General features: G+C 41.4%; 1 protein-coding gene across 2 annotated transcripts in view; it reads right to left on the reverse strand.

Moving 5' to 3' along the window:
- Window positions 1-31: 31 nt before the first annotated feature.
- Window positions 32-13261, reverse strand: part of GTF2E2 (general transcription factor IIE subunit 2) — a 46269-nt gene continuing 33039 nt past the window's right edge. For both annotated transcript variants that reach the window (XM_007425702.4, XM_025165089.2), the window contains exons 7-8: window positions 6014-6129; window positions 32-3652 (exon numbers count right to left, since the gene is read on the reverse strand). In XM_007425702.4, the coding sequence (XP_007425764.1) occupies window positions 3536-3652; window positions 6014-6129 (233 nt within the window). In that variant the 3' untranslated portion in view covers window positions 32-3535. The remainder of the gene's footprint in view (window positions 3653-6013; window positions 6130-13261) is intronic.

Genomic DNA, 13261 nt, shown 5'->3' on the forward strand with positions numbered 1-13261 from the left:
TCCAATAGTAAATTGGAAAAAAGGTGTACATATCTCAGTAACAGCCACCAATGTCGGCACAGGTACCTCCTAAACACTACCCAATTCTCAGACTCATGACAGCTATAGAGTCCACAAATCACACTGTTCACTCTCTCAGAGCTTGTCCTCAACCTTTTCCTCCCAAATCCTGCAACTGACTCCTACAGAGTAAATCAACAGAAAACAAGAAAACCCAAACAAAACAAAAAACAAACCCCAACCATCTCAAGTTAGGAAGTTCAGAGACGTTCAGATAGGAGTGTCCTGGGCTGGGGAGCCATTCCAGAGTCCCATCCTCAATGGAAAAGGGGCCTCTCTCTTATAGCACCCTCCCTATGCTGAATTATCCCATCCTGATGACCATACCAGAAAATGTGGCAGAAAACGTGGCCCAAAATCAATAATTGGAGAGGATCCAAACTATTGTTTATTAGTTTCAAAGCTAGCAACTTTTGGGAGTCACTGATCTCTTGCACTCAGACAAGTCAAGAGCAAGAGCCACAAGGTTACATAGATCTTATAGAAAATTTTAATCAAAGACAGCTTGATCATGCATATACACTAACAGAAGATCCAAAATACAGGAATTGCTTTACAACTGATAATGAATCAAATAACCACGTATGGGTATCCTTCATGGTGTGAAATCATTACAGATGCATTCTTAGAAAGAACCCATAGTAGTTTTGATATTGAACTGAGCCAAGGCTCTGTTGTTCTAACAAACCAACCCTGCATTTATTAGGGAAGAGATAAGGAGGCATGGCAGCAGAGATCCTTGAATCCTGCCTTTCAAGGCATGGACTCTATTACTAATTAGTCATTACCAGGCACAGATTGGCAAAGAAATGAAATCCTATGCTTAAGGATGCTATAAGATACAAAAAGGGCACCTATGCATAGAAAGAAATATATGTATATATGTACAGTATATCAGAAAGCATAAATATGATAACTGATTCATCCTGAGTTCTTATTCCAATTCCCCATACAGATTATTTGCTTCTTTGCTTTCTTCTTTGCAAAAGCTAGGAACATTTGTAGGTTAATTTGCAAGGCTCTCAGACCATTTTCAGTTCAGTACAATTTATAGAAGCTTGGCCAGGTGAAGAAGCTGGGGATCAGCTGCTGCTGGAATAAACCTTTCTTTTATACATATCAACCATATTTAAAGGAAAATAACTGAAGCATTATAGTAATTGTTAACAATAGAAGTTTCCTATTTCTGAATTCCGAAAACAAGCTATAAGCCTCTTCCACCTGGCTCTGTAATAGGAAGAGGAATTCTAAAGTACTTGGTGGTGAAATATATCTATTTTAACCAAGTCAAGGATATGCTTCTTTTGGTCTCTGAGCAGTAGGACAGTAAAAGTTTCAAGCCAACACATTTGCAACTACCTGAACATGAGTCTCAAACTGGAAATAACAATGTCGCTACTATCACTCTGTGATTATCGCTACCTTCAAATCTTTTTCCATCATCAGTACTGAAAGCATGTCTCTCCCTTGTGTCTTACCACCAAGTGCCTAGTCCTGCAGAAAGTGACAGGAAGAGCCAAATGGGCATTCCTTACACAGTTTCTACAAATTCACATGCTTTTCTCTTTCTGTTCTCTAAAAGCTTGGAAGGATTGTGATGAATTATAGATCAAATGCATTACAAACTGTTTTATGACAGTGCTCTCCGGCAAGCATGCAAAATCCTGCTAGTTCTTTCTTTTCATCTTTTACTTCATAAAACTATAATTAGCAGAGGAAATTAAATTACTCTTACTAATTTGCTCAGCAACATCCAACAGATCTGTATTTTTATCACCAAACTAACCAGATTAAAACATTATGCTCTCAATTTGTGAAGCCAAGCCTTTAAGTGAGGCTATCTGTAGACAATCTATGCTCAAGCAGCATTGTCGTTGTTTCCTTGCCCAGTTTAATCTTTAAAGCCAAAAGAGAATGCATGCTTAATACAAATTTCCTCTTTACATTTGAGAAGCTCATGGCCAGTCCTCACTTACTACCTGATTAATAACAGCAGCATCATTATCAACTACCATTTCTAGAACACCAGTGTTTTGTTTCATTATCTTTATTTTCTCTAGAACAGGGTGCCATACATAATTTATTCATACTAAATCCCATTCCCCATTATATATTCCAATAATTGGGAAGAAATATATTCTTACCTTCACTTCCCCCAACTCATCCCCTTTTCTTTCCTTTATCACTGCCAGCAGTCATATGGGGGAAGGTCACACTATCACTACATATGCAGAGGCAGGCTTGTCTCTCTTTTTTTTTAATTCTAAAATAAATCACAAACAATACAAATACAGGTGTGTGCAAAATTTAGGCACCCTTGGTCAAATTGTAGATTTCAATGAATCCATAAGTGAATGGAAGATGGCAAAATTTCTACACGATACAAAGCTAAACACAACAGTGCTCTACAAATTTGAATGGACAGCTATGTGCAGTTGTTTTCAGATTCAAAGTAAGAAAACAGTGAACATAATGGGCAGAAATTTGGACATTCTTTCAGTCAGTACTTTGCAATACCTCCTTTGGCAGACATTTTCTACAGCCAGCTAAAGGTCTTTCTAGCCTTGCCTTTGGAATTTTCCCCCATTCTTCATTGCAGAACTCTTCCAACTCAGAAATATTGGGTTCCTTGCGTGCACTGCACTTTGAGAGTTCCCCACATATTTTCAATATCCAGGGACTGTGAAGACCATTCCAAATCCTTTATGTTTTCCTGTAAGAGTTTCATCATTTATTTGGGGGTATATTTCAGCTCAAAGATTCCTGACACAAATGGAATGTTAACACAAATTACACAATCTTGCAGATACTGCATGACCCCTTGATGGTATTGGTACCTGCAGAAACAACCAACTGAAATACTCTTGAAAATTCAAATGGAATCTTCAGGATAATACAAGAAACATCACTTGGTGAAAAAAAAATTAAGTACAAAAGAAAGAGTTTACATTTCTAAATAAAGGTCTCATCTTAAACTACAACCTAAAATATTGTCTGTCTGTCTATTTATATCTAAATGGAGTATTGCCTTTTACTGCTATTCAGTCAATAAGCAAGGAAAACATATCTATGAAAAAAGCTTCATCTTTCTTGAATGATTTTATTATAAACATGTTTTCTTGACATCAATAAAGAACTCAGTTTTATCTAGGTTAACCCCAGCTGAATAAAGTTCCCACAGAACTCCAAAGAATTTAAAAAAAAAATTAACTGATGAACATGAACCTCAGCATTACATGCTAAATATATTTCACCCCAATATCAAAAGTCTACTGATAATGAATGGCTCTGATCCAAGTTTATATTAACCAGTAAAATAAGTGTTATGATGAACAGTTTATTCTTGATCTCAAAAGTTGTAACTTTTCATCTGCTGCTGAAGTGGAAGAGGAAAGAACCACATCAGATTATACAAAGGACATCTGTCCTAAGCATCCACATCAAAACTCGTAACAGTTCAGTTCAGAAGACCAATTCATTTGCCAGGAACTACATCAGAATAATCCTTCAAAACACCGGCCAAATGGTCATTGTGAGTTTTGAACCTTCGTTTCTTCTGAGAAGCTGGCTTCTTCCTCTTCTGGATAGGAACCTAAAAGGAGAAATAAGTCATATTCATGAGGGCTCTGTCCCCTAAGGATTTTCACCTGCAGGGATCCCATAGTACAGCCTTCTCAACTGTGGTGCTCCACCTGTGGAATAACTTGCTCCCGTGTTTACAGACCACTACTTCTATGATGAGCTGCCACAAGAGGTGAAAACCTGGCTCAGGGAAAGAGCACTTGGAAGGGGATGTTAAGTTTGGGGTCTGCCTCTTTGGACTGTGCCAATTATGGTTTATATTGTTTTTTGTTAATTCTGTGCAAATCAAATCAAAATGTGATTATGGCCAGAGGCCAGCAAGAAAAACAAACACACAGAGACAACTTAAGTTCAAGATGCATCATCTGTCACATTCTTTAAGCTAGGTAACAAAACATGGTGCCATTGTAAGTGATCTGAAAGTTCTTGTTGACTGATAGGAAGGCTACATAATAATCATCTGACTGCCCTGGCATTATTACTAAAAAAGGAGAGATTAAATTTTGACATAAAGCCAAATTAAATGTAAAAATACGTGTAATAATTTCAATCTTTCTCCTGTTGTTTTTTAATTTTGGCTCCTGCTGTACCACTGTTGTTCTATTTGGAGTAGACAGCATAGAAATGTCAGAAATAAACAAATAAACTTATCTGAGCCTTTAGGGGATTGTACATAACCCCCTTTTGAACAGGTGAAACATAAATCAGCTATACAGGTAAGCCATCCACTAATACACATGTGTTCGATCCAGAACTGACTTGCAATCACCCAACATCCCTTTTGCAACTCCAGACCTTTCTTGGAGCAGTGTGGCTAAATGTTTTGGCTTTTACTCATGAGGGCATGAGTAAAAAAATGCTCTAGGGAGATCCTGAACAGTTCCCTCACCCAACTGAATTTTTCCATAGGGAAATTAAGGGACAAAATTAGTACCTTAAATTACAAAGCTTAAGACATTTACTTTGCTCCCTTAAACCACCGTCTCCTTCCATCCCAACCCATCCCAAAAATGGTCTAAAGATTTTGGTAGAGAAATGAGGTAAGCAAGTAAATAAGTAAGTAAATGTGTCCTTCAGAACTGCAATGCTTCTCATTAAACAAATCCAATTCTACACTAAGCTACACTAACATCCCTTTGGGGCTCAGCTTTCTAAGATATATGCAAGCCCTACACTGTTACAGGGACCAAGATGCTTAGCCTGTAAGCATACATCATAGTTATGGATTCTTTCTTGCAAAAAAAGTGTCAGTGGATTATATATTTTTTAAAAAAACTGGCTTTAAGTGCTATAGAGAAATGCAAAAACCAATGGGTAGTGCTGAGCAAAGGCACAAAAATCAGAGGAAGAATGAACAGCATTCCCTTGACCACTCTTCCTAGTTCATAATTTACAACTCTTGGATTGCCAAGGACTCAGCTGGCTTTCTAAGCAGCAGAGTCTCTATTTATCTTTTAAAAGGGAGAAGCCAACTCTTTGTCTTTATTGTGAAATAGGGCTGAATTAGATCTGTACACAACTTACAACTGCATCCCATTCCAATCCCAAAAGATTAGTATACTTTCATGCTTGAAGACTGAAGGCCAGACCAGATATTATCTCAACAAATGTGCAATCTCAGTTGCTCTCGCTTCGAGGTTTAGGGCTTAGACATTAATTGGGGGGAGGGGGTGAAGAGACAGTTAAGCACTCCTGCAAATGTCCCCACTTTGTGACCCAAGTTTCTCTTGTATCTCTCATTTTTCCAAGAGGCCACGGCAGCTGCATGCAGTATGAAATATACACAGAGGCCAGATTCTACAGTTTATTGAGCGCTTGCTAAGGAAACCATATGGTAGTGTTTGAAGATATTTGTAATTCTGCTCCCTATGAAATTTAGAGAATTTTCTTCATGCTGGAGAGTGGAAGAAGGGCCAATCTCTATGCAAAACTGTATTTCTGGGTGGCCAGCTACACATGTAACATTCTTTCCTCTCTTGGGGGCAGTACACACATGGGTCAACATCGGCTGCTGTTTGTCTTGGAAATCTATCCAGCCCAAAGCAAGCAGCAGTAGGCAGAAAGGAACCAAGTCACTTCTCTAAGGAGGTGGGGGATTGGTATATAAAGGATTCAAATATTGGTACATAAAGGATTCAACAACTGAAGCCTTCTCCACTCAAAGCAAGGAGAGGCATGGTAACTCAAAAGACACAGGGAGAAAACTGCCTCATTTACTGTCAGGAAAATGGATTCTGTCTATTGCCTTGTAATTGCATTCTCTTAAGCAATCCATTCATTTTTCCCTCTTGCATACTTAAAATATCTCCATTTAATATGGATTAAGTATATTAATTCTGATGAAAGAAAAGGCTTATAGAAAGTTACTTACTATTTTCTTTGGGCCTACGTCTTGCATGGAAGAAATACCCTGGCGTTTCAGATATTCTTCTATCTTCTCTTCATCCATGGAATCCACAGGAACACTCCTCCAAAGTTTTTGAAATTCTAAAATCCCGAAATGAATACTAATTAGTTTCCTTACTCCTTTCATAATTATACTGCTTAACCAATGTCCCACATTGACTGAAATGCTGTACAGAATAGTAACAACTACTATAACCTTTATTATGAATTGTAAGAAAAAGGGGCTAAAATACTATAAACATGGAATACTACCATACAAGAATTTTAAGAAAGAGCTAAAATTAGACAATTACAAAATTATTTAATTTTTAAATATATACAATCCTAGATTACTAAGTATTAAGCTACTGATATACCAAAATAAGTACTATCTGCTAAAATATTAAAATAATTGAAAAATAACCCAACATAAACACCATAAAAGATAAGGCTACACATAAAAGCAGTGAAGATTCTACCAAAAGTATCTCAAATTTAAAAAACTGCATTGTACAGTAATTATGCAAACTTTGGACAAACTATAACAAGTAATTGCACAAAACTATGCAATACTCCAACAAGACTTCCACAAGAGATTGGCAAGGAAGGGAACATTTAAGTTTTTGTGCCATAGTGAATAAAAAGGGCAAAGTAAATACATTCAGCTCCCACTCTCCAAAGGTTCCAAAAGTCTCTTAGGACCTGCCTCTGCTCCCAGACTGGGGTTAGCGTATTTGTGGAGGCCCTGATGAATCTTTTGTTAATGTTACTGATGCAGTTGTGCCCAAGTAGTCATGTTTTAAATTAGTAATTTAAATATGATAAGCCACTCAGAGACTTTTTGGAGCAGGGCAGCCTCAAAATCAAATATATATAGACAGACAAACAATAACTTGCCTAAATGGGCAGGAGCAAAGGCATCTCTACAGAGGAATGCTGTTGAATCATCCTCCTAGAAATGTTCATAGTAGTAGTTTATCTATGGCCAAGGTGAAAGCTCTGCAACATGATTGGCAAAGGGTATCAGAAAGAAAGGAGGCTACCTAAAAAGATCTAGTAACTACATCAGATCTATATAAATCTGGGTTGAAACAGAGGTCTTTCTGGACATCTCCATCAAAGATTCATAGTTTTGTCTCTGATCAGGCTTTATCAAATCCCAATATACTCATATATTGGGCAACAGTTATTATCTTAGATCACATAGATGTTATCTTGCCTGTAAGTGTTAAATAAGCCAGAGGGATGTTGAGGTAAGTTAAATTGAGCCAGTAGTTTAAGCAGTAAAGCTATAAGGAGGATTCTATAGAGATCAGCCTGGCTTGCAGTTTAGCAGAAGATTAGATGCACATTAAGGTATACCAAATAAGGCTCTTAAAAATTTAAATTGAACAATTTCAAGGCAAACATTACAGTGTATTTACAGTCCTGTGCTACATAGGTTAGAAGACTCATAACTTTTACTTTACAGATATTAATTGCTGGCAGGATATGATTGTTACTGTTGTCTCTCACAAAGTGCAAAACTGTTCTTGCAAGACTTTGGGCTTTCATGGATGCCACCTTTTCTATTCTTTCTAGGATATTGATCCCATCATGTTGAATGACTTCACCTGTTGATTACTGAAGCCATCAATTTTCCAGGAATGGTGATGTATCAGCATTTCTAGAGAACACAATAATTTTGTTTTGACAAGACCATTTTCTCTACAATGGGGCACAGGCCCTGGGGGACTTCTGGTGCTTAGTAGGAATGCAAAAACAACAGTCACATCATCTGAATACAGGAGGATGAAACAAGTTTATTAGCTAACGAAGAAGGGCTTGCATCAATTAATTTACTTTAAAGCTAAAGGGAACTGGAACCAAAATGCAGTCCTGATTCACCCTCAACTGAATGGATATAGGAGCAGTAAATTTCTCCGCTCTTATTGCATCCTCAGAGTGTCGCCCTGCAGCCCTGTTTAGGGTCACCCGGGCCCTCCTGGGAAAAGGGGGGGCGGAGGACTACTTGCAGGGTCGTGCAGAGGAATTTGCTGAACACCTGATGGATAAAATTGCTCAGATCTGCTCTCAGTTGGAAGCCAAGCATGGAGTAGGTCCAGAAGAGTTGCCCAGGGAGCGTTCTTGCCCAGTTATCTGGGAACGGTTTGATCCTGTTGTCCCTGAGGAAGTGGACAGGGTCCTTGGGGCTGTCAGTGCGACCACTTGTGATTTAGATCCGTGTCCCTCCTGGTTAGTTAGATCTACCAAGGAGGTGACCTTAGGGTGGGTCCTGGCGGTGGTTAATTCATCCTTGCAGGAGGGGGTGTTCCCAAAGCCTTTCAAAGAGGCTTTGGTCCAACCTCTCCTCAAGAAACCGTCGCTAGACCCCACCCTCCTGGACAACTTTCGTCCAGTCTCCCACCTCCCCTTTTTAGGAAAGGTGGTAGAAAAGGTGGTCGTGCGGCAGCTTCAGAGGATCCTGGAGGAAACGGATTATCTGGAGCCCTATCAGTCAGGATTCAGGCCTGGTTATGGGACAGAAACAGCATTGGTCGCACTTTTAGATGATCTCTGGCAAGAGCGGGATGGGGGGAGTGCATCCATCCTTGCTCTTCTTGACCTCTCGGCGGCTTTCGATACCATCGACCATGGTATCCTTTTGGGTCGGCTGCAGGAGTTGGGGTTGGGTGGCACAATGTTGTGCTGGTTCAGCTCCTTTCTCCAAGGCCAAACCCAATCGGTGTTGATAGGGAGAGGTCCAGCCCCCAGCCCCTACTGTGTGGGGTGCCACAGGGGTCAGTGCTTTCACCGCTCCTATTTAATATCTACATGAAGCCGCTGTGTGAGATCATCCGGCGCCATGGAGTGAGGTATCATCAGTATGCTGATGATACTCAACTATACTCTCCATCCCAGGTGCCTTAAGTGATGCTGTGACTACCCTTTCGCGGTGCCTGGAGGCTGTGGGGGCCTGGATGGGGGACAACAGGCTTCAGCTGAACCCTGGTAAGACGGAGTGGCTGTGGATATGGGGAGCCTCAAGATCTAGGACTCTGTCATCTTTGGTTCTTGACGGGGTTGCACTACCCCAGACAGACTCGGTGCGTAATTTGGGGGTTCTCCTGGACTCATGACTCCTGCTCGAAGAGCAGGTGGCAATCGTGGCCAGGAGGGCCTTTGCACAACTTCGTGTCGTGCGGCAGTTACGCCCCTTCCTGGATCAGGGGGACCTCCGCACGGTCACTCATGCCCTGGTCACCTCTGGGTTGGACTACTGTAATGCGCTCTACATGGGGCTACCCTTGAAGAGTATCTGGAATGCGGCAGCGCGGACAGTTCTTAATGCCCCTAGGAGGGCACATATAACACCGCTGTTGCACGAGCTGCATTGGTTACCGGTTTGTTTCCGGGTCCAATTCAAGGTGTTGGTCATCACCTTTAAAGCCCTTCATGGCACAGGACCAGGTTATCTGAGGAACCGCCTCGCCCTGGTCACTTCAGCCCGTCCCACTCGGTCCAGCAGAAGGGGCAGGCTGCAGACCCCACCAGTCAGGGAATTTCAATTGGTGGGGTCTAGGCAGAGACCCTTTTCTGCTGCAGCGCCCGCCCTATGGAACATCCTGCCTCCTGAGGTGCGGTGTGCCCCCTCCCTCATGGCCTTCAGGAAAGGTATTAAATCCTGGCTTTGCCAGAAGGCCTGGGGGCCAGAGGGGGGCCCGCACCTGTGGAGATGGCTGGTGGGATGATGGGTTGCCCCCCCCCAGCATCTTACAGGTTTTTATAGGGCCAAAATTAGAGGAGGTTTTTAAGGGCATTTTTAATATGTTTTTTAATTATTTATAGTTTTTAGCCATCTTGGAGAGAATTGTGTTTTTTCTTTTTTATTGTGAGCCGCCCAGAGTCACCCGTGGGGGAGATGGGCGGCATACAAGCTGAATAAATAAATAAAATAAATAAATAAATAAATACAAAGGACCCTTGAAAGCTACAGCAAACCTGCAAAGTGTCGCTATTGCTCAATTTACACCAAAATGTAGCTGGTTGATGGAGAAGGCAGATAATTTTTCCCATAACTTATTTCTGAGAATGAAGTCAAATGTGGACTTCAGGAAGGAAACTAAGTTTGCTTTGGAGGCAGGGAATATCCTTCACAGCTAGGTACTGTTCACAATGCCCAGCAGACTGACTGGGCAAATCTGGTGGACTTTTGGGGCTGTCTTTTTCAAAGATCAGAACTGTAACAGATTTACACCAATCAGCTGGTATGTGAAGTGTACGATGGATGGATGTGAACAATTTAGCCAAAATTAGAGCCCACCAATCAATATTTGCTGCTGAGATCTCTGAGCAGCTTTGCCTTTTCTGGCTGAGAGAGTTTGGTGGACTCAAATAGTCACCAAAGTCCAGCTTAGTATGTCTTTTACACAGATGTCCAATACTGACAGGCAGCTAGTGTCACTAAAAAGGCTTGAAAGTGATCTGTTCATGTCTTATGGGAGATATGCCTTAATGTTCGAAGAGGATCCTTAGGAAAGGCAGGCAATGCAAACTGCCAAAACACAGAGGATTTTTTTTGTCTTTTGTTATTTTCTCTTGAGAACAATATAGATAGTCCTCGGATTATGACGGCAATTGGGACTGGAATTTTCATTGCTAAGTGATGCAGTCATAATTGCAGCGTGATATCACATGATTGCATTGCTTAGTGATGGCAATTCTGGCAGTCCCAGTTGCTGTTGTTAAGCCAGGACTGGTAGGTCATTAAGCGAGGACCTCATGTGACCGCAATGTGGGAAGAGGCAGGAGTCCTAGGCAAGCAGGCTGGCGGGTGCTGCAAGCAGACGCTACAGACCATGGGTGGGTGGGCAGGTGCCACATGCAGGTGCTTCAGAGCATGGAAAGGTGCCACAGACAGGCACTATGGAGCACAGATGGGTACTGCAGGCAGGCGCTACAGAACATGAGCGGGCAGGCAGGTGCCACAGGCAGACACTATGGAGAGTGGGTAGGTGCCACGGGCAGGTGCTACAGAGTGTGGGCAGGTGCCGCGGGCAGGCGCTTTGGAGTACGGATGGGCGGGCGAAAAAGCAGCAGGAGCAGGAGTGACATGTGACTTCCTGCTGGCTTCCCACAGACTTTGCTTGTGGGAAGCTGGCAGGGAAGGTCACAAATGATAATTATGTGACTGTGGGACGCTGCAACCATTGTAATTCTGAGCTGGTTGCCAAGCCCCTAAATTGCGATCACGTGACCATGGGACCAGTCGTAAGTCCTCCTTGTTCAGTGCCGTTGTAATGCTGAACTGTCGTTGAACAAGTGGTCGTAATCCAAGGACTACCTGTACCATGAGAGTGGCTATAGCCTGTGGCTTGGTAAAGCCTTTTTTTTTTTTAATCTGTGCTCAGTCGTTACCGACTCTGCAGTGACTGCTTTGGACAAGTCCTTTGCAGTTTTCAAGGCAAGGTGTTTCAGAAGTGGTTTGCCAGAGCCTCCTTCCTAGAGCAGAGCCCAGCTGGCGAGCGCAGGAGGCGGGGTTTCCGTTGCTTTGCGCCCTTTTTGGGCGCGCCCGGTTTTTCACGCTTACCAGCAACTGCTCCCAACTCCTTTTTGCAAGGCGCCGCCAGCATTTTTCCTCCCACCGGAGTGAGAGTACCCATTTATCTACTCACATGAGTTTTCGAACTGTTGGGTTGACAGGAACTGGGGAGGAAACAGGAGCTCTTGTTATTCTGGACTTGGCTACAGTGCATTCTTGACTGGATGAGAAATTAGTATTATGCTTATTGGGTGTCCACTTTTTTTTTTAACTCAACACCAATGCCAGAAAATAGGTGAAAATTTGCCTACTGAATTCATTGCCACATTATTGCAGATGGAGTCTCTAAGCCTAATCAAACTGTTCAAGCTGATGAAGGGTGTAAAAGCATCTGCTGTTTCTTGGTTGATGAACTTTCTTCTGGTTTTATTTATTTATTTTGCGGGGTTTGTATTTTCATCCTAGAATTCCTTTATGAGGCCCTAATAATAATAACTATTTTACATGGGTTTAGAAATTTATTTCACCAACACTTCAGGGCTTTTTTGTTCCTTACTATCAATGCATCCTTTCATATATGTTTGTAAATATTAGATTAGTGTGTTTGGATGATTAGTATTAAACAACAATTGCACCTGACAGTTTTAATGTGCTAGGCGACTACTGCCACTAGTATCTCATTCCACTGTTTCTACTTAACATCCAAAGAAAATATAACATAATTATCTCTGGTGTTTCCTAGCCCCCAATGGCAACATTATGCAGCAAAGCCAGAGAATACTAAATACAATGACCTCACCAAACTGGAAAAAAGTGGGCTGCCAGCAGCCACATGTTCCCTATGTCATTTGTTTTGGATCTAAAGTACAAAAGATTCATTGTACTTCAAGTTTTTAAAATTGCATTATCATACAAAATGACTTTGAAATAACTCCCAAATTCCTCAAGCCAAACTCTTTGCCTCTTGATCACAGAAAATAAAGAGGACAAGAGCAGCAAAACTCAGATAACCTGCATGTAACCTGCCTCCATATATCTTTTAAAGTGCTTTCCTGGAATGCCTTTATCAAGGCTGCGGCTGGTACAATTTCAGTTCCCTTCATTCCATACTCATTAAGTTAGACAGAGCCTGTCAATGAGCCTTGTTCACAAGCCATAAATAAAATCTAAACTATACATTCAGGAAGTCTTTTCAGGTATTCCTACCTATGCAAAGCTTTGTTTTGGTGTACTGAACAAATAATTTAGGCAGCCTGGTGCTAACCAAAGAAATAATCCATAACTTTTTTCTTTGGATAATTGGTTTTATAGAGCTCTGTTCAATACATTGAGTGCCAGCCCTTGGACATTTCTTCTTAAGTCATGAAAATTCTACTATTTCAGGCTTCAAAACAACTTAGAACCACAAGCAATTTCATGTTGAATGCACAGAAAACATGCTAGAATTAATATTACATTGTATCTTGATCTTAAGATATCCTGGTGTAACCATGTGCTTTACAAATATAGAGCACACCAATGAGTCTCCAATGTTCCCAACCAAAGGACCTCTGGTAATAGGGTTGGCAAGCCAGTATCTTTGTATCAAGAGAGATGAGGTGCCTAAGGGGACTGCCAGCACAAGGGCTCTCATTCTGATTCCCATCAGTCATCCAGCTCAAACACCCATCTCTCACTACACAGAATCTGTTCTTTTTCATACTGCACATTTCT

Source organism: Python bivittatus, unplaced genomic scaffold (assembly GCF_059951505.1).
Source record: "Python bivittatus isolate LINGU-HERP-01145 unplaced genomic scaffold, Pbiv_v1 ctg000520_np1212, whole genome shotgun sequence".
NCBI lineage: Eukaryota > Metazoa > Chordata > Lepidosauria > Squamata > Pythonidae > Python > Python bivittatus.